This window comes from Rhodnius prolixus, unplaced genomic scaffold, assembly GCF_049639745.1.
Source record: "Rhodnius prolixus isolate KJV_2025 unplaced genomic scaffold, Rpr scaffold_5, whole genome shotgun sequence".
NCBI lineage: Eukaryota > Metazoa > Arthropoda > Insecta > Hemiptera > Reduviidae > Rhodnius > Rhodnius prolixus.
The window spans coordinates 37,799,049-37,819,540 of record NW_027411624.1 but is presented as its reverse complement, the minus strand read 5'-3'; the positions used below and the strand labels follow the sequence as shown (position 1 = coordinate 37,819,540).

Here is a 20,492-nt window from a genome sequence, read left to right as displayed (position 1 = left end):
TTTATGATATAATCTTAGTAGACACCACTTCTATACCCGATAAAGACTGAATTGTTTAGCACTTATGGTTGGATGACTCATATCACTTTCCGTTTCTCTTTTACCACTTACAATACATTTAGAGGTCATTATATATTTAAATGTGTTTCAACTATTACATCGCTTTCCCAGATAGATAAAAAAAAATTTATGTTAAAGATCAATAGTGGCAAATTAAATGATCTCATTTAATGTCTTAACTACTTCTAATTTTTCTTTTTTAAAAAGTGTTTTAAAAAAAAAAAATCTGTGCATGAAAAGACAATTTTTCGCCCCGAACAATTTGGTTGGTTAAATAAAATTACTGCATTCTTTTTAAACTGCACTATCTAACTTGTTTATTTGGTTATTAGATAATCTACAACTGCTGATTAAGAGGCTTATGTCGAGTTATCACTTAAGGTGCCCCCTCTTTAACGGAGGTGATGAGAAGTACATCTCTAAGCTGGAAGATACGTTTAAGGAAGTTCGGAGATTGTGAACAGTGACCAGGCATTTGACATCCATATTAGCCTTTCATATAACACTGGGCAAACTATTTAACCGTTAAGATTGATTTTCCTGCGGACATAAAAACAAAAAAGTGTCAAATTTGAAAATATTTGTACTTAATGCCAGCAAAGAATATAATTGCCTGTTACGAATCTAGGGATTATGTTGCCTGATCTGGCCGATTTGTTGATCTTTCAATTATTTATTCGCATATGCAAATATGCAATTGATGTTTATAAATGCTAATGATACTTCATCCATTTTTTTAAAGGATATTTTCTTCTAATTTCTTCCTTTTAGATGTAGTGGATATTTAGAAAAGCGGGAAGGGGCATTTTTTTTGTATTTTCTGGGAAGTTCTTAGGGTATTCCAACCATAAATATCCCTGATGTGCAACTATTGAAAAATACGTTTTACAACCATAAGTATACCTTAAGAGCAACTTTTTGTTTCTTCAGTTTCCATGCCCAATCATTGACAATGGTGTTAGCAGATAATTTTGTATTCCGTGGCAACTCCTCTAGATTGACGTCAATACTTATTTAACAAAAGACACTACTATTCTGACTGATAGTCTCGGCGTGATTGAAGTTCGGATTTCAAGATATTTTTAGTCTGTCTGTCACTACGATTGAAAGGATAGCTTCCCCTTCAAGTCTAATAATATCCGAAATGAAACATTGTTGTTAATTTTCTAATGAACTAAGAATAGATAATTATATTTTTTAATTTTTAATGGTTCCACCAAATACAATATTTAGCAGACACACAATATTAACGCTTGGTGGAGAACATCTTAAATTTGATTGTCTCACCTTCACCGATGATAGGGGGCGCTGGCACACGATACTCTTCTCTCTCGCTTTAATACTCATTCCTCGCTCTCTTTCACGCCAGTTCTTTAAAAACTGCTTAAATTTTTTTTTGAAAATATATTTCGACTTTTATTTCGATTAAATTCATTAATAAACTGACTTAAACTTGCTTCTTTTTCACTTTAAAGGTATTCTTCCCCCTTTTTAAAAAAAATTGCACCTTATCTATTGAATATTTAACATTTGTTTCAGTTCTGTTTAAATTCTGGAGACCTTTTCTTGTTATTAGCTTTATAAGTCGAAGATTACTTTTCTTTAGAATTGAAGGATAGGTTAAGGTGTTTTTCTTTTGTTATTTTTTAGAATTTCTCACTTTCATTTATTTTCCAGGAGATGTCCCTGGACCATGCTCAGTTATATACAAGAATATAATAGTATTTCATAATAATAATGTGTATAATATATTGTTCTTTTTCTTCATTATTATTGTTGATGTTTGACTTTGATTGTTTTTTTTGGACAGTATTCTAGTTCTCTATTTTCTCTATTTTTAAAATTGTTTTCACTTTTCTTTCTCTTTCTATAATACGAGGTTTCCTTTTTAGTTTCATTATTTATTGTAAATTTTAATTCTTTTTATACTATGAATTTAAAATATAAATTTTTGTTATTTTCTTTCTTTTACTATATTTTTAAGAAATGTATTTTTATTTTAAAGTCTAATTATTGTATTTTGTGAACTTTGTAATGTTTTGTATAAAGTTAAATACAGATAATAAAATAAATGCATGGTGATTTGATTAGTGGAATGAATAACTTCGTATTTATTCCTCTGACTTTCAGTTTTCAAATTAATATTTTGCTATCAAATATGAGGAATAATGATAGTGAGATTCCTGAAGGAACTTGGAATAATTTTCTTCACGTTCCACCAAATGAGTAATCTCCAAGAGATTTTGCCTTTTTTTAAAGTGTAGAATAATAAAGCTTCTAAAAATTAATTGAGTATCGATGGTTGTTTAAAATTAGAGGATAGTTACTCATATTTAATTCTCTTTTTATTCCTGAGGTATAGTTTTTTTCTATTATTTCCGGTAGGTTTTTACTTTCTCATTCTATGAAAGAAAAATGCTGTGTTCATTCTAAATTTTCTATTGTATGTAAAGAGAAAACACTATATGGAGGCCGGCAGTAACATCAGATGTTGGCAGGCCTTTAGTTAAACAAGAGAAGTGTAGGTTGCTAAACATGCTGATTTTAGATTTTGCGGTTTTACTGGAAAGGTCCAATTTCCAGTCTCCCTAAGTCCGAAAAATGGTTTTAACAAATTAATTTGTTTTTCCAAATACACCGACCCAAGATGCACAATCTAGCTTCGGCCTTATTATTAACTGACAAGGACTTAAACAGCATTATTCAAGTGGAATTAGGTGTAAAGTGCTTCATTTTCCAATAGTTTTTACTTCTAGTTCTTCAAAATATATTGACTCAAGATGCATAATCTAGCGTAGGTCTTATTATTAACTGTACAGAATCAGCAGTTTTCCAGTGAACTAAGGAGTAAAGTTCTGCTTTTTCCAATGGTTTTTACTTATGGTTTTTCAAAATAGATCGACCCAAGATTCACAATTAAGCGTTGGCCTTAATATTTTCAAATAAAAAAAAAAAAATAGAGGCTTTCAGTGAATTTTAGCGAAAAGTTCCCTTTTTTTCCAATGGTTGTATTTTTAAAAATAGATACACCCAACCTAGACAATATAGCATTCGTCTTATTATTAACTACCAATTACATACTATGGAATTTAGGAGACTATTTCCGCTTTTTCCATAGGCTTTTATTTCTGGTTCTTCAAAATATATCGACCAAAAATGCACAATTAAGCATTTGCCTTAATATTAACTATCAAATACAAAATCAGCAGTTTTCCAGTGGAATTAGGAGTAAAGTTCTGCTTTTTCTAATAGTTTTTTACTAATCGTTTTCAGAATTGATCGACGCAACATGTACAATCTAGCATTAGCCTTGTTATTAACTACCAAATGCAAAATCAGCAGTTTTCCAGTGGAATGAAGAGTAAAGTTCTGCTTTTTCCAACATTTTTTTACTTATCTATTCCAAAGTAGATCGACCCAAGATGCACAATTAAGCCTTAATATTAACAATCAAACTTGAAAACAGCAGCATTCCTGACAAATAATAGACTTTTTCCACATTTCTCAACGGCTTTTATTACTTGTTTTTCAAAATAGATCGACGCAACATGTACAATCTAGCATTGGCCTTAATATCAACTATGAAATACAGAAACAGCTGCATTACTGACAAAATAAGAGACTATTTCCACATTTTCCAAAGGCTTTTACTTTTTGTTTTACAAAATAGAACGACCTATCGTGAACAGTTTAGACTTGGCCTTATTGTTAATTGTGAAGAACAGAAACAGCACCTTTTTTCGAAGTTGCGCTTCCAAAAACAAATTGTATTTACCTAATGGTTACAATAAGGGCCTAGCATGAAAAGAGTATTTTCGAACGAAAGAATAGGCATATTGCAATAAAACCAGCCAAGATTCTATTTCATTCATTTTTATGAATTCGCCCCTCCAAAACAAGGCGACCGGAAATAAACGTACTAGTCAAAGCATAACATAGAAAGAGAACTTTAGAAAGAGATGATGTGGAGCTTTTAGTAAAAATGGACAAATTTTTCCGATTCCTTCCTTTTATTTACTATTTCCAAAATTGCAAAAACCCCTTTTATCTTGATAGTACAAGTTCGAAAAAAAGGAAAAAATGAAAATCTTTAGTAGTTTTGGTGTTAGTTCCGTACTTTTTCATTTTTACATTCAATTTTTATGCCAGGGCTTGATCATACACATTAGGTCAACATTCCTTTAGATGTGCAAGTTCGAAAAAAGGGAAAAATTGAAAATCTTTGGTAGTTTTTGAGTTAGTTTCGTACTTTTTCATTTTAACATTCAATTTTGATGCCAGGGCTTGATCATACACATTAGGTCGACATTCCTTTGGATGTGCAAGTTCGAAAAAAGGGAAAATTGAAAATCTTTGGTAGTTTTTGAGTTAGTTCCGTATTTTTTCATTTTAACATTCAATTTTGATGCCAGGGCTTGATCATACACATTAGGTCGACATTCCTTTAGATGTGCAAGTTCGAAAAAAGGGAGAAAATTGAAAATCTTTGGTACTTTTTGAGTTAGTTCCGTACTTTTTCATTTTTACATTCAATTTTTATGCCAGGACTTCATCATACACATTAGGTCGACTTTCATTTAGATGTGCAAGTTCGAAAAAAGGGAAAAATTGAAAATCTTTGGTAGTTTTTGAGTTAGTTTCGTACTTTTTCATTTTAACATTCAATTTTGATGCCAGGGCCTGATCATACACATTAGGTCGACATTCCTTTAGATGTGCAAGTTCGAAAAAAGGGAGAAAATTGAAAATCTTTAGTAGTTTTTGAGTTAGTTTTGTATTTTTTCATTTTAACATTCAATTTTGATGCCAGGGCTTGATCATACACATTAGGTCGACTTTCCTTTAGATGTGCAAGTTCGAAAAAAGGGAAAAATTGAAAATCTTTGGTAGTTTTGGTGTTATTTCCGCATTTTGTTGTTTTAATAATCAATTTTTATGCCAGCGCTTGATCATACACATTAGGTCGACATTCCTTTAGATGTGCAAGTTCAAAAAAAGGGAAAAAATTGAAAATCTTTGGTAGTTTTGGTGTTAGTTCCGCATTTTGTTGTTTTAACATTCAATTTTTATGCCAGGGCTTGATCATACACATTTGGTCGACATTCCTTTAGATGTGCAAGTTCGAAAAAAAGGAAAAATTGAAAATCTTTGGTAGTTTTGGTGTTATTTCCGCATATTGTTGTTTTAACATTCAATTTTGATGCCAGGGCTTGATCATACACATTAGGTCGACATTCCTTTAGATGTGCAAGTTCGAAAAAAAGGAAAAATTGAAAATCTTTGGTAGTTTTGGTGTTATTTCCGCATATTGTTGTTTTAACATTCAATTTTGTTGCCATGGCTTGATCATACACATTAGGTCGACATTCCTTTAGATGTGCAAGTTCAAAAAAAGGGAAAAATTAAAAATCTTTGGTAGTTTTGGTGTTATTTCAGCATATTGTTGTTTTAACATTCAATTTTGATGCCATGGCTTGATCATACACATTAGGTCGACATTCCTTTAGATGTGCAAGTTCGAAAAAAGGGAAAAATTGAAAATCTTTGGTAGTTTTGGTGTTATTTCCGCATTTTGTTGTTTTAACATTCAATTTTGATGCCAGGGCTGGATCATACACATTAGGTCGACATTCCTTTAGATGTGCAAGTTCGAAAAAAGGGAGAAAATTGAAAATCTTTGGTAGTTTTTGAGTTAGTTTTGTATTTTTTCATTTTAACATTCAATTTTTATGCCAGCGCATGATTCCACTTTCCTTTAGAAGTGCAAGTTCCAAAAAAAGGGAAAAAATGAAAATCTTTGGTAGTTTTTGAGTTAGTTCCGTACTTTTTCATTTTAACATTCAATTTTGATGCCAGGGCTTGATCATACACATTAGGTCGACATTCCTTTAGATGTGCAAGTTCGAAAAAAGGGAGAAAATTGAAAATCTTTGGTAGTTTTTGAGTTAGTTTTGTATTTTTTCATTTTAACATTCAATTTTTATGCCAGCGCATGATTCCACTTTCCTTTAGAAGTGCAAGTTCCAAAAAAAGGGAAAAAATGAAAATCTTTGGTAGTTTTTGAGTTAGTTCCGTACTTTTTCATTTTAACATTCAATTTTTATGCCAGGGCTTGATCATACACATTAGGTCGACTTTCCTTTAGATGTGCAAGTTCGAAAAAAAGGAAAAATTGAAAATCTTTGGTAGTTTTTGAGTTAGTTTCGTATTTTTTCATTTTAACATTCAATTTTGATGCCAGGGCTAGATCATACACATTTGGGCGACATTCCTTTAGATTTGCAAGTTCAAAAAAAGGGAAAAAATTGTAAATCTTTGGTAGTTTTGGTGTTATTTCCGCATATTGTTGTTTTAACGTTCAATTTTGATGCCAGGGCTTGATCATACACATTAGGTCGACATTCCTTTAGATGTGCAAGTTCAAAAAAAGGGAAAAATTGTAAATCTTTGGTAGTTTTGGTGTTATTTCCGCATATTGTTGTTTTAACGTTCAATTTTGATGCCAGGGCTTGATCATACACATTAGGTCGACATTCCTTTAGATGTGCAAGTTCAAAAAAAGGGAAAAAATTGTAAATCTTTGGTAGTTTTGGTGTTATTTCCGCATATTGTTGTTTTAACATTCAATTTTGATGCCAGGGCTTGATCATACACATTAGGTCGACATTCCTTTACATGTGCAAGTTCGAAAAAAGGGGAAAAATTGAAAATCTTTGGTAGTTTTGGTGGTAGTTCCGCATTTTGTTGTTTTAACATTCATTTTTTTATGCCAGGGCCCTGATCATATTACATTACGTTGACTTTACTTTTGTTGTTTTAGTAATTGTAGTGTTATTTGTCAAAATGTAATGTAATGTTGTTTAACCCTTTCCAGCTCGATGATGCCATATAGCACCACTTGTTTTTAATTGTATTATTTCATGCTTAATTTTGGTGATACAATTGGCATCGTTTTAGTTTTCTTTCATGTCTCTTGATTCAATTTTTACAGTAGAACGACGTTCTAGTACCACTGCACCGATATATATATATATAAACGGCAAAATACAGCTGTTATACTGGAGACTAAGAGACGTAAATCTAGAGCTAGAGTGATTTGTTGTCGCTTTTAATGAAAGTTTTCTCTTCACGTTTCCATCAGTTGCGCTACTTACTTCGCAAGTAGTAGAGGAACGTAGTTTCCATCCTGTTGGCAAATGGCCTTAATAAAAAGTTAAAAAAAAAAACAAAAGTTCAGGTATCATGAAATTAATAAAAATAAAGCTATCATGTTTATTGCGTATATTTATATATTCAAAGTCACTGATATCAACTTTTTTCACTGACAGGAAAATTATTTGACTTATTTATATTGTTTTAAAAGTTGTTAAAATTTTAAACTGGCCCACGTATTTTGTCATTAACATAATGTAGGAATAATTTATAAAAATACAGTATTGCACCAAATATTGGCTATTTTTAGCAAGAAAAAAAAAATCAAACAGCAATATTTTAAGGCACGATTATTGAATATACGTACATTATAAATACAATATTTATAATCACAAATGATATTTAATAAATAAATTATTTAAATGAATGAAACTAAAAAATAATCATCTAATAATAATTTAAAATATAAATATATTTATGACATCACAGATATATTTCTTTTAGAAGATTATTAGTGGAAAACATCCACAAAAATTAATTTAAAATCGTGTAGGTTACCTTTTTTTTTGGTTACCTTTTTTATGGCGATGTTATTTATTTATTTATTTCGTCAACTCTGTTTTTAAAGTTAAAATGATTAAATTATTTCTCTTTATACATAACTTACTTTAGAAAGAAAATAATTACAATATTTACAATAATAAAAAGAAACAAGGCTTTTTTTTTCTTTACATAGGTACATAGTCTTCTTCTCCTTTCAGTACGTATTTAGATGGAAACCTGAATAAAAATTAATAAATTAATGCAATTTAAGTAGATATAAATATATTAATATATGTAAATATATTCTTTTTAAAATTAAAGTAAAATAACTAAAACTCAATTACTCTTTCATTTCCAGATATAATGCTGAAATTGTTTAAACATTATCATCTTCACATTTGCAAAAAGTTAGTTATTTAAGGCTTTTTAAGGAATTAGTGCTGAACTGAGAAAGAAAGCGGGGCTTATTTTAAGACATAGATGTAACCACGAACCTTGCTAAGCGTAAGTTAATCAGATGAAAACAATGAAATTTATATATGTACTAAGATATGAACTGAGAGATTATATATATAATATATAGTTGATTTTATTTATCTATCAAAGTTTCTGATAGGTTTCGGATTATTGTCAAACATTTTAGATTGATTTTTCTGTAAATACAATTTGACTCGCATTTATGATGTCGTTTGTACCACATACTACACTCGCTGACACAAATACTCGTAATTAGCTAGTTTGCCCTATGAGCTCGCTAAACCTAGAAAGTCGAAACATCAACCATCTCTGCAGAACTAACTTTTTTTGTGGGGTATTTTTCGTGTTGAACAGAAAGCTTGTTAAGTGAAAAATCTCTGTTCTGTAAGCGTTAAAAAGTAGATTTCTTGATTACTTATTATATACGTTAACTATACACTTGGTTAAAGAAAATACACTCCTACTGGTTAATCATTTATTCGTTATTTCTCACTCAATAATTTATCTCTGCTTCTTAAACATGAACATTCGTGTTTAGCGAACCCACAGGCAAAATCTACAGCTAATTTAGTTGAGCCAGCAAGAATAGTGAATGACAGAAACATTATTAGAAGAAGATAAATTGTCTACACCGGAAACGTTCTGAAATAAATATGAAAAACAAGTGAGCTAACACAGATAAAAATTAATTAGAATAGTTAATCCTTTAAATTAATTTTACTTCAAAAAAAAAGTTTATCAAAACAAAGCAAGAAAAGAGGTGGCTGGGCTTTGGGCCCAGTATACCACAATATAAGGATTTGAGGCAACAGACAAACCTAGAGTTTGGGGATTTTAATCAACAAAATTTCTTAAGCCTTTTAACTAAAATTAATTTCAAAATAGTTATAACTTACAGCAGATATAAACAAAAAATTTGTAAATCTATTTATGAACTGTAATGAAGTGGAAACAAATCGACGAAGACGGTTAATATACCGACATTATAAAACATTTATAGATTAAACAGAAAAAGAAAGCATTTATCTCATAGTAATTCATAGATTAAAGCAAATTCACAAAAGTGTTGTAACTCATGAAATCATTAAATAAAAAGATACACAAAGAAGTGCTTGACTCAAAAATCATTAAAAAAAGAACATAAAGAAGAGCCCGCTGCTCACATGTCTCTTAAATAAAAGATATTAATTGTACAAGACAAAACAGTTTGAAAGAAAATAAAAGAATTGAACAAACAAAAATCACAATTAAATAAATATACCTTGAACTTTTGATTTGCATAAAATTTGTTATTTAAAGTTGTGAAGTTATCCTTTTTTTTTTACTCCATTATCGCTCTTCCTCATTACTTTAAGCACCCAAGTAAAAACAAAGCATAGTTGTTAGACAATATGTTACATTTAAAGAGTACTTATAAAATAGAAAACAAGTAAGTAGTGTTGAAATAAATTATTAACATGCCAAAGTATCTTTGGTCTTACACAGAGTATTTATAAAACATAAATAAGAAATAGTATTCAAATGAAATTTAAGGAGAGAAGCATTAGTGTTAAAAGTTAAATAAAATGTTAATTTAGCTTTAAGTAAGATTAAGATATTCATGCAGTCAGTGAATAAAAAAGCATTGGATAGAATATTAATTAGCCTACATAAAATTGCAGTAATATCTAATCAAGAATGAAGAGAACGAATAAATTTAACATTAACGGCTGGACTCACACGTTGAATGAGATAACAAAATTGAGATTGATTGAAATATTTAGATCAATACTCTTATAAATGGGCTAAATTTCTGATTAATGGAAAAAATAACCATTTATTCTTTAAATAAAATTTTTCATATATTCCTTTTCTTGTAAATGAACGAATGTCTGTTATCCTATCATGAAATGGGAAACTAAGAATAACGCCAAGTAAATGCTTCTTTTTTTTTCAGGCGGGGCTTAACACCAAACTACTCAAAAGGTGTTGTGGAGGGGGAGGAAGCACATACTTTACTATTAACATTTCAACAAATAAAAAAAAATAGCTGCACTTTATGAGTAATGAGGATCTCCCATTTATAAGCGCTTTCTAATCGCTGCACCAAACTTGTTCCCCACCTGGTATAATCTAAGTATTCAATAGTGAAATTGAAATATTTGCTATCGCTGATAGACTTGCCAGAGAGGTGCTGCGTTGTAAATCCAGTTACATGCATTAAACTAAAATAATATCTCTAAAGGGAAAGGGGATTAGTTCAGTGATCGATACACTGGATTCCCAAGCAGAAATTCCGGGTTCGAATTCAGCTCAGATTTTCTTTACCTAGGAGCCTCTAAGGCTCCAGAATCACTGGGAAAGGGTCCGCTTTAGAAAGTGACGCCCCTTAAATTGAATTAATGATAATAATAAACTAATATATTACCTCGACGAAGAAGTATCAAAAGTATGATCTAAATTGAATTCATTTCCAGGAGGGCTCATTATATACTTCCTTACAAGCTGTAAAATTATTAATTTTATAAAAATTGTATAATATAGATAAATTTTAAATAATTTAAAAAAACATAAATAGTAATTACCGCATGAGTATTTAAAAAGCCGTCTGGAGATGACATGCTAGCAGCAGTATGTAAAATCAGATACAGGCACATAATTATATATAATACACAATAAATTGAGAGGCCCACAATCTGCCACCATGTCTCAATTGAAACGATCTTGAACGCAACAGCTACTAAATTAATTGTAATTACGGTGATACTAAGCAGTGATGCAATAATTTTGTTACCTCTGTAAATAAAAGAAAACGAATTCTTAATTTTTATATAAAATGTTTAAGATTATCTTCAAAATTAATAAATTCACAAATTTAAATAAGGTCCAGGACACTCAACAGTTTGTACATAAAATAAAAAGAAATTTACAAATTGTCATATTTGGTTAAAAAGAAATGATTTTCAACAAAGCTACCGGTAAAAGAGGGGGTTTTTTATTCATCAGGATATGTTGGATCGCTATGTGAACTGTGAATGGTTGTGAAATGAATTTCCGTTGAAAATGTTAATGGTTCTATGTGCAGGATAATATCCTAGATTTTACCCGTCGTGGCTTTCATTTTTATGTTCCTGACGGTTTAGGTTTTTCATCTATCATCAGAGATTGAATGAATCGTCAGTTTTGTGTAGAGACTTAGACTTTCAAATATAGTCTCAACACCAAATGAAAATCTTCAACAGTTCAAGAATATAAAAACATTGATACTATTGTACAATGGATAAAATCAACTATGATAAATTTCCATTTATTTGAACCCAAAATACTAACGGACATATGTTAGATATAATACTTACATTCCATTGGCAAAATCACCCATAATGCGAGGATTACTAGTGAAAGCTATTGTAGGTAATGTTGCAAATGGTAACTGCAACGTCATCACAGCGTTGAGATCATCGTTCATATCACTGAGATCGGTGATTTCACTAAAAAATGCTACGTAAAATGTTGGAACGATCGCTACTAAACGTGTAAACATTACTCGTTTCCATCTAGCCCATTGTAGATTTAAAAATCCCTGAAAAAAAAAAAAGATTTATAAATCCTTCGAAAAGAGAAGCCTTTAACAATGAGAAAGTTCTTTACTTTCCTTGATAAATATTGCATCAAAATCTGTACCTTTTTTTTATCAAGAAAGGCCTTCTAAATACTTCAAACCGTTTCCCCGCCATCAAAAACAATAGAGTAGTATACGTACATGATTAAAAATTCTCTGTCCACATCAGATATAATAAAGTAAGGTGGAATGTAATTTGGTGGAAGAATCAGCACGAATTTATGCTTTACCCCAATACAGCTTTTAGCTAGGCCGCAATGGATTTGTCTTTATACGCAAACCCTGCCTCTTCTTTCAACTTGAGCGCATTGAATCCGAAATAAAGGAGTTTTGATAAATTGGTTTTCATGATTGGCTTTTGTCAATTAATGGAATCAAAACTAAAAAAACAAGACAAAAAACTAGGAAAACTTGTTCTGGATTATTTCTGAATCTGGTTTAAAGCTTTGATAACTTTAAATAACTTCTTTTTTTTTTAATATAAGAGGGTGTTGCTTTCTCAAGAATATCGAAACAGTCTCGGCTGCAATATATTCAAATAAACAACCAAGTTATAAAACACCGTTAAATATACGTAACTTTGTAAAAACAATAAAATTACCTCCATCGCATATTGTCCAGCATAACAACCAGTCATTGTTGAACTCTGACCTGCGGCTAAAATACCGACTGCCCATATATACATGGCGGCCAAACCAAATTCACAACCGAGGAACACGCCTCCAGAATAAATGTGAATATCTGGCCAAACTGGAGACGTTGTATTCTTTAAAAAATAAAATAGAGTATTTTTAATTAAGAAGAACTATATTATAATACAATAAAGAAAAATATCATAATGAACATTAAAAAATACTACCGAAAATATATTTGCATGTTCATTTCCATTCGCTACACAAACATCATGCTGAAAGTATGCAATGATTAATAAATGTTCCATTAAACAAAATGTATAAACATCAAATTTTGCAATACTTACCACATCTTTATTGGTTTTATTAAAAAGTCCATGAGCAAAAACGGCCACAACAAATACATTAATGACGAACGAAACAAAAAGTGCTACACAAGCTTCCACAAAGAAATAATAATTTGCATCTTTCACTTTATCTCTTTTAGTACGATCTACGTCTCTGGACTGAAACAATCATTCTGTAAAGAAGCTTTTACAATTATGTTATTAGCAACTAAAGAAGAAAGTAATTGATAAAAAATGTGTGTATCATTTTTTTAAAAAAATCACGGAATTTTAGTCTATTGTATTTCAATTACCCAGAACAACAACGCAATAACAACGATTTTTGATGAACATAAATTAATTAAGAATATGATAACGGATCCAGGTTCAGGCTAGTTGACATTATTAAGCTATCCCTTGAAGGATGATTCCAGATAGAGAGCAGAATTGTGATATTTTCAAGAGACTACTAGATGTTTATAGAAGTTCGAATCGCAGAAAGCATCGACGAACGATGGATTCTTTTTTTGACAAGATTACTTGGAGTAGACGGAAAATCGTTCCTTTTCCAACCAGGAATTTCTTTCTTCATTTTCTAGTCACGAAAAAGATAGCTGGAACTCATTTTCAGTGTACTTCTAATACAGCTACGAGAAGTCAGCACAATGACTTTTTGGTGCTATGAATGTGGAGGATCAGGATTATTTCTATGAGCGAATGATTGTAATAAATGTATCATAAATTCGGAGAGCTCAAGAAGTCCGAGAAAACTTATCTTTTCCGTGGAATAGTGCTGATAATCTTCCACTAAACTGCGCAATCAAATAAAATTAGGAAGGAGAATAGCTTTGTGGTTAGTGAATTGGATTGATTTCCACGCGGAGAATCCAATCTGCCTGCCTTTAGAAAACAATCTCTTCCTAGAAGAAGTCTCTTAAAGCTACCCTTGATGAATGAAATGTATCATAAATTCGGAGAGCTCAAGAAGTCCGAGAAAACTTATCTTTTCCGTGGAATAGTGCTGATAATCTTCCACTAAACTGCGCAATCAAATAAAATTAGGAAGGAGAATAGCTTTGTGGTTAGTGAATTGGATTTCCACGCGGAGAATCCAATCCGCCTGCCTTTAGAAAACAATCTCTTCCTAGAAGAAGTCTCTTAAAGCTACCCTTGATAAATGATCATTGTCCTGAGACCAACAGTGCACTGAAGAATTCTGCGGGCACCAATGACTTCTAGATGTTGAGATGCAGTCAATTAAAAACTGAGTTAAACACAAAAATTTGTCAAAAATCCTTAATCTTCTAGGAAGATATATATTGTTAAACATTAACATACTGCGAGACATTTGTAATCTTTATTTTTTTTCTAAGTTTTCAAAACCCCTAAACTTACCATTTTACTAATTTTTTGTTTTTTTTAAATTATGTAAAAGCAAAATCTTATTTTAAACAAAAAAATAACTTCGACAATAAATATTGACCTTGACTAATCCTGAATGTAGATAAAGATTATGTGGCATGATAACAGCACCGACAATCCCAACGGCTAAGCCAAGAATATTACGATCACAACCTTCACACCAGGGTATGGCCAAACCTTCTAGCATTTCAACAATATTTGGTTTAACTGTGAAAAACTGAAAATTATTAAATGTTTAGATCATATAATGTAGGGCTTTAAGTCGTGCTAAACGCAAAATAAACATAAACGTCAGCTTAATAAAAATTACTTGAGTAAAGTTATGAAAAAGACGCAATCAATTTACCTCATAGCCAAAAGTAAACGCCATAACTGTGATTAGAAATCCAAAGAGTAATTCAAGTTTTCGAAGACCATATTTGTCCAAAAGTAGAAAAGTAAATGTATCTATGATTGTTATTAATACTCCAGCCCAAAGTGGAATTCTATAAAACAAAGATGTCTCATATGATACAATAGCTTTCAATAGATAAGTTAACGAACATTCCATAATCTATTCAACAAACAATCTACAATTTTTTACTTTCTCTTAAACCTCGTTCAGAATTACTATTTGAATTTTTTTACCGGGATGGGAATTACTGCAACTTTTCTCTTAGAACCACTTTGCAAGACGGGTTCGTATCCGTTAACAAAATTTAAATAAGCTCTCTCAACTGTATTTTGATGTAATATCTACCTGAATTCACTTCCATACTTTTTTAGGTTGAAAGTATACACATCCCTTCCAAGAAAAAATTTTAAATAACAATTTGAAAAAATACTTTTTTTAATTTTTACTGGAAATACAATATTACAAATAGGAAATATCATCAACCAAGCCATGAATAAATAATACTGAAATCCGCTATACATTCCCAAATTTTGCATATTATTATATCCTAATTACTGAAAGAAATTACTATAAATAATACAGAATTTCAGAAGATAAATAATACTAACGCTTTATTTGACAACAAGTAAAGCGCTATAGCTGTACCAATAACTTCTTGCATATCAGATCCAATGATGGCAACTTCCATCATCAGCCATAGGAACAATCTAGGTATTGTCTTGTATTGTCTGTAGCACATTTCCGCTAGATGAAGACCAGTTACAACGCCCAACCTGGCTGAAAGTCGTTGCATTACTAAGCCCAACACTGTGGACCACATTAACACCCATAGTAACTAAATAAAATAAAAATACAAAGTAATAGCATTAATTTATGTTCAAAAATTAAAAGTAGATACATTACAAAAAAAAAATTCAATACATAATATATATTTTATTTGATTTTGAATCTATATTTCATTTTATATAATTTATATTTATTTCAGCGACTGAACATCTGCATAATTGCCAAAGTGAATCTTATATTCCTAGAGCTAAGGACATAAGTGCTATACAAAGAGAAGAGATGTGATTCTCAAGAGTTAAAGGCTGCATCAATTGAGATCATCCAAGTAGTCTTTCTACATATGTGAAGAAAATAAAATTGGATATATCATATCATAATTGTAAAATATAGGCGCCACGTTAGCCGAGCGGTTAGAGGCGAGACCTAACAAAGCTAATATATATTGTGGTACTGGGTTCGAGTTCTGATCTTGAGCCTTGGATTTTATTTAATGGTTAATAATAGAAATTTACAATAAAGTATGTTTGCTAGTCGCCTCCGTACACGACACCTAATTGGTAGTTGGACGTAAAGCCCGCCTGAAAAAATAGGCAATTACTTTACTTTACTTTAATTGTAAAATACGACAAGAATACCGGTTATGATCGATAAAAACCTGTTTTGGGGTATACGAGACATAGAATGACCATTAAAATGTTATAGATAAAGAACTGTGAAGGACATATGACCATGTTATTGAACTCCTATTGAAAAATGCTATTTTTCCAAAACTAACCATTCGCTTATACTAAATTTATTATATACATATTCCATTTAAACATTTCATAAAACCATAACTCTTTTTAATTACACTTATATGGTTAACAATTTATTTTTATTTTTTTTAAATAATATGAATAGGTTGTTTATTACTTACCCTATACTTAGCTGTTGTGCCAGACTTCAAATCAGACTCTATGTTTCCTGGATCGAGGTAGGCTATGCTCATTAAAAATCCTGGCCCCGTAAATGCCCATAATTTTCGAAAACTGAATCCTGTCTGTAGAAATAAATACAATGAATAAAAAAATATAATTAAATAAAACAAACAATCAAAATAGAAAACATTAAAATAGTATATAAAATAGATAATATTAAATTACCATGTTTAATTTAAGCAAAACAAGAATGACCTACTATTATTGGATTACTGAAAGTAGAACTGTTTTCATAATAAAAACAAACTTAAGATTGAAATTGTTAATTAATGATCATGCTTTTCATGAAATTATAACTATTAATGATCATAATTATTGTTCCTAAATAAATGTTTTCACTATTAAATAAATTACTTCACGTTACAAACAAAATTCAGAGATAATTAAAATTTGATCTATTTCAAAACCATCTGTGTGATTTAAAATGGCCAACAATGATAATCCATACTATTCGATATGTGGGCAGACCTTAGAGAAACTATGGAAACGTCGGAGTTCTAGTCGAAGAATACTTAAAATAGCTCAGGACGACCGTTTTCGTTCTCTTGCAATTGTATGAAATAGATTTCTTACAGCTACAGAGTGATAATTGCTGAGTAGAAGGGATAACTAATGAGAAAATTAAGTAAATTATATGTTCAACTATTCTCTCTTCGTCCACGACATCACTGTACGTAAAACCTTTTAAAAAAGTAGACATAACTGTGCTTTAGTTGTACTAAAAACATATAATTAAAAATATCGACTTGAAATATACACGTTAATGATTCTCTAATAGTATAAACCAGAAATCGCGATAATAAGTTTATTTCACTGATAAATATATTATTGCTATAATTAACATGTCTTAATGAGAAACGATCAAAGTCATGGGGACAGGTGAAAGATAAACAATGTCCATGAAGAAAAATAACTCTTAAGAAAAACTACAATTTATCACACAATATTTTGTTTGCAATTATTTAAATATTTAAATGTACGATTCAAGGTTGAATATTTCTTCAAAATTTAATAGACAATAAATAATTAATATAAAATAAACAAACAACAGTAAAAAAAAAAGAGCAACATTATTTGAGTCAAAAACAATTAAAAAATAAAAATAAAATGAAGTAATAAAAAAAATAAAAACAATTTCATCTGATTCAATAAAATTGAATTAATACATTCGAGAATTCTGTTGTTATCTTAAACGGAAAATTCTGGTGTGAAAACCCACAATACTTTCTCTTGATGCAACAATTCGAACTCTTATTTTAATTTCTCTTACAGATGATCAGAAAAGATAGTTTTTAGAAAATTGTCTTTATAAATTTTTCTTATAACAATTATTTTATTACTTGAACTTTTGTTTTCTTTCTGAGTTGTCAAATTAGCCATGGGAGGTATACATCAGCAAAGAATTTAAAGAAATAGTAGTTATTTAAACGCACTGTTTACAATGCACTTATCAACGAACTGGAATGTGATAGCAATGAGATTAATTGGATAAACGAAAATATGGTCCTGGACGATAACGTAATTAATATTTCGAATTATTATTATGGCATATTAACATCAGCTCTGGTGGCCAACACTATTATATCGTTACAAACTACTCATCTTTGAACTGTAAAAAGCTCATAAGGAAAAGAATCTAAGGGCAGACATCCTGATTAAAACTCAGAATCTACATAGGGGCGTCGGAGTCTAATACATTAATCTGTAAACTATTATAAACATGATAAAAGTAAATAACTATTGTTCTTTCATTAAGGCAATTATATTGCTATAAATAATAAATATAAAAAGTACCCAAACAAAGTATTTTTTATACATATTTTACAACGAAAATCTTTTTTTGTATTTGCTTTGATCGGTAAAATGTTTTTGGTGCTTGTAGTTGTGTGGATGAGCTGAAAATAATAACTAGAAAACATGGAATCGCAGGAAGCTCAATGCTGTTGTTGATTTCAATAATTTCAGAAGGAATGTGTCAACCAAAAATGATTCCTTTAAAAATAGATTTTATCAAATAATTTTTTAATATATAGTATCTTTAGTATGCAACATATTATCCTATTACTTTTATTTGAAACTTTATCAGAGAATTTTTGCTGACGAAGAAGCTCAAAGCGTATTTCAGAGACAATAACTAGCACACTATTTTGTCTGCTTGTGGGTGATATATTGTAAATCTGACGTTTAACCTTGACACAGGAATTTCCCATTATATACTTCGTGTCGCTGTGTTCATAGACAGACAAGACACACTACTCTAAATTGTGTGAGTCAAAATTTTAAAATGGTGGGGCAAAACAATAAAACTAATTAATGGATTTTTAATCATTTAAAAAAATAAATAAAGACGGATCTATTTTTCCATTGCCATTGAGTAAATGATCTAAGATATTCGTCTTATGAATCTAGACAAACGCGCAGCATTTTCTGCAGTTTTGTCAAATTAGCCATGGAAGGTATGTTATATATCAGCAAGGAATTTAAAGAAATGGTAGTTATTAAAACGCACTGTTTACAATGCACTTATCAACGAACTGGAATGTGATAGCGATGAGATTAATTTTAAATTTTTTGTTTGGATAAACGAAAATATGGTCCTGGACGATAACGTAATTAATAACAGTTTCATCAAAATTAGAAATTCTTGGGCGAAAGTTTAATTTAGAAAAGCTGAATTAGAAAAAGTTTAATTTAGGGCTCTCTAAAATAACATTATTAGAAACCGAAACTGTTCTCGATTGTAGAAAAATGTAATTTAAATTTAATGTTCGGCATTCCTGTATCATTTTAATTAAAATTAAATTTGTTTACTTAAACGGAGTTTAAAGAAAACTTAAATTCTTGAGAAGGGTAATAAAAGAGTATGAGTGTTCAAATCAAATAAATTATTTTTAAAGAATCTTCTACAATAATAACAAATTCAACCCTCGGCTTTTAGAGCTATAGCAAATATTTTGTTCACAAAAAAACAAAGTAAATAACAGAAACATATTAACTACAAAAGAAGGATAATTTATGCAAAAGCGTAACGTGCCATGAATCATTATTAGTAGTTACCCCCTCTTAACATTTTTAAGAAAAAAATAGAAAGAAAGAACGAATAGAAAATTACTCTGAAATTGAAAATTTACTTCAAAGGTACAACATTGTAGCGGAACATATGAGTTTTAACTACATATTTTATTTATTTTTCTTCAGCAAGACGAAATTGAAGCGAAACAATCATCACTGACAAATTAAACAAATTTTACAAGCCTAAATTTAATTTAGGCAATATATTTTTCAAAAATTAAATATGTAACTTTTGAAAAACTTACTGTAGGACTTTGAATATGTAACTTTGAGTGAAAAACTTAACAATACTTACTGTTGGTATATCAGGTATTGAAATTTTGGATTCCGAATTGGTATTTCGAGCCAAACTTGTTGATTCTGATGCAGAATTGTTTTGTTTGTTTCCGCCTTCTCCATCTGGGAAGTCCATCATTGGCTGTAAAATTAAAAAACATTCTTCCTTTTATTTTTTTTAAAGAATATGCAAATGCTTTGTGCCTGCACTATTTTTGAAAGGAGCGATCAACATTTAAAAAAACAAAAAAAACTATAAAATTTAAATTCCCTTCCCACATGTACAGCTAACACATGTAGATGAACGTTAAAATGATTCATGAAATCTCTTTAAGTTAATAAATAAACGTTCTAAGAATGTGTTAATATTCTCAGAGATAATCTTAATTAATTCTAATACAATTTCTATGCATCACACGAAATTAAAAGCTGTAAATGGTAAATAGGGAACAATTTACCATTTAAGGCTGATCAAATGACTTTAAATTTAAAAAAAAAAAAAGTGAATGTGTTTTCAGATGAAATACTGAAATTTAATCCCAAAAACCCAGAAAGAATTCTTTGTAAAACAGATAACTGTCATAGAATTCATCAATTGAAGTTATTTTACTGAAGATTACTGATCAAATATTTGAAATTTGATAACTAATTAGATAAGGTAAGTATTTCTAATAATTATAATGTAACAAAGCTAACTTGTTAGATTCTAAATAACTGATCTAGTTGGAAGAGAATTAGATTTCAGTGAGGTTTAAACAGAGGAATTCTAAATCTACA

General features: G+C 30.0%; 2 protein-coding genes and 1 long non-coding RNA gene across 16 annotated transcripts in view; 2 read left to right on the top strand and 1 right to left on the bottom strand.

The window, feature by feature from the left end:
• Positions 1-2,150, top strand: part of LOC141458409 (uncharacterized) — an 89,216-nt gene extending 87,066 nt beyond the window's left edge. For 3 of the 9 annotated variants that reach the window (XR_012460927.1, XR_012460926.1, XR_012460928.1), the window contains exon 6: positions 393-2,146. This is a non-coding gene — a long non-coding RNA (uncharacterized lncRNA). Of the gene's footprint in view, positions 1-392 lie in introns of all 9 variants that reach the window. The other 6 variants (XR_012460929.1, XR_012460924.1, XR_012460922.1 and 3 more) reach the window with 6 other exon arrangements.
• Positions 2,151-7,326: 5,176 nt separating this feature from the next.
• The window catches only part of Mvl (solute carrier family member malvolio), a 13,778-nt gene continuing 612 nt past the window's right edge, over positions 7,327-20,492 (bottom strand). For 2 of the 5 annotated variants that reach the window (XM_074136415.1, XM_074136413.1), the window contains 12 exons: positions 19,735-19,857; positions 16,307-16,429; positions 15,213-15,439; positions 14,557-14,695; positions 14,272-14,427; positions 12,810-12,968; positions 12,690-12,737; positions 12,432-12,596; positions 11,568-11,791; positions 10,797-11,007; positions 10,640-10,716; positions 7,327-7,992 (listed from right to left, as the gene is read on the bottom strand). In XM_074136415.1, the coding sequence (XP_073992516.1) occupies positions 7,941-7,992; positions 10,640-10,716; positions 10,797-11,007; positions 11,568-11,791; positions 12,432-12,596; positions 12,690-12,737; positions 12,810-12,968; positions 14,272-14,427; positions 14,557-14,695; positions 15,213-15,439; positions 16,307-16,429; positions 19,735-19,854 (1,701 nt within the window). In that variant the 5' untranslated portion in view covers positions 19,855-19,857 and the 3' untranslated portion in view covers positions 7,327-7,940. Of the gene's footprint in view, positions 7,993-9,488; positions 9,581-10,639; positions 10,717-10,796; positions 11,008-11,567; positions 11,792-12,431; positions 12,597-12,689; positions 12,738-12,809; positions 12,969-14,271; positions 14,428-14,556; positions 14,696-15,212; positions 15,440-16,306; positions 16,430-16,532; positions 16,690-19,734; positions 19,858-20,492 lie in introns of those variants that run through there. The other 3 variants (XR_012460974.1, XM_074136417.1, XM_074136416.1) reach the window with 3 other exon arrangements.
• The window catches only part of LOC141458449 (cytochrome b5 domain-containing protein 1), a 13,131-nt gene continuing 12,543 nt past the window's right edge, over positions 19,905-20,492 (top strand). Inside the window, exons 1-2 of one of the 2 annotated variants that reach the window (XM_074136425.1) lie at positions 19,905-20,153; positions 20,234-20,373. The gene's annotated coding sequence lies outside the window, so the exon portion shown is untranslated. Of the gene's footprint in view, positions 20,374-20,492 lie in introns of both variants that reach the window. The other variant, XM_074136423.1, reaches the window with a different exon arrangement.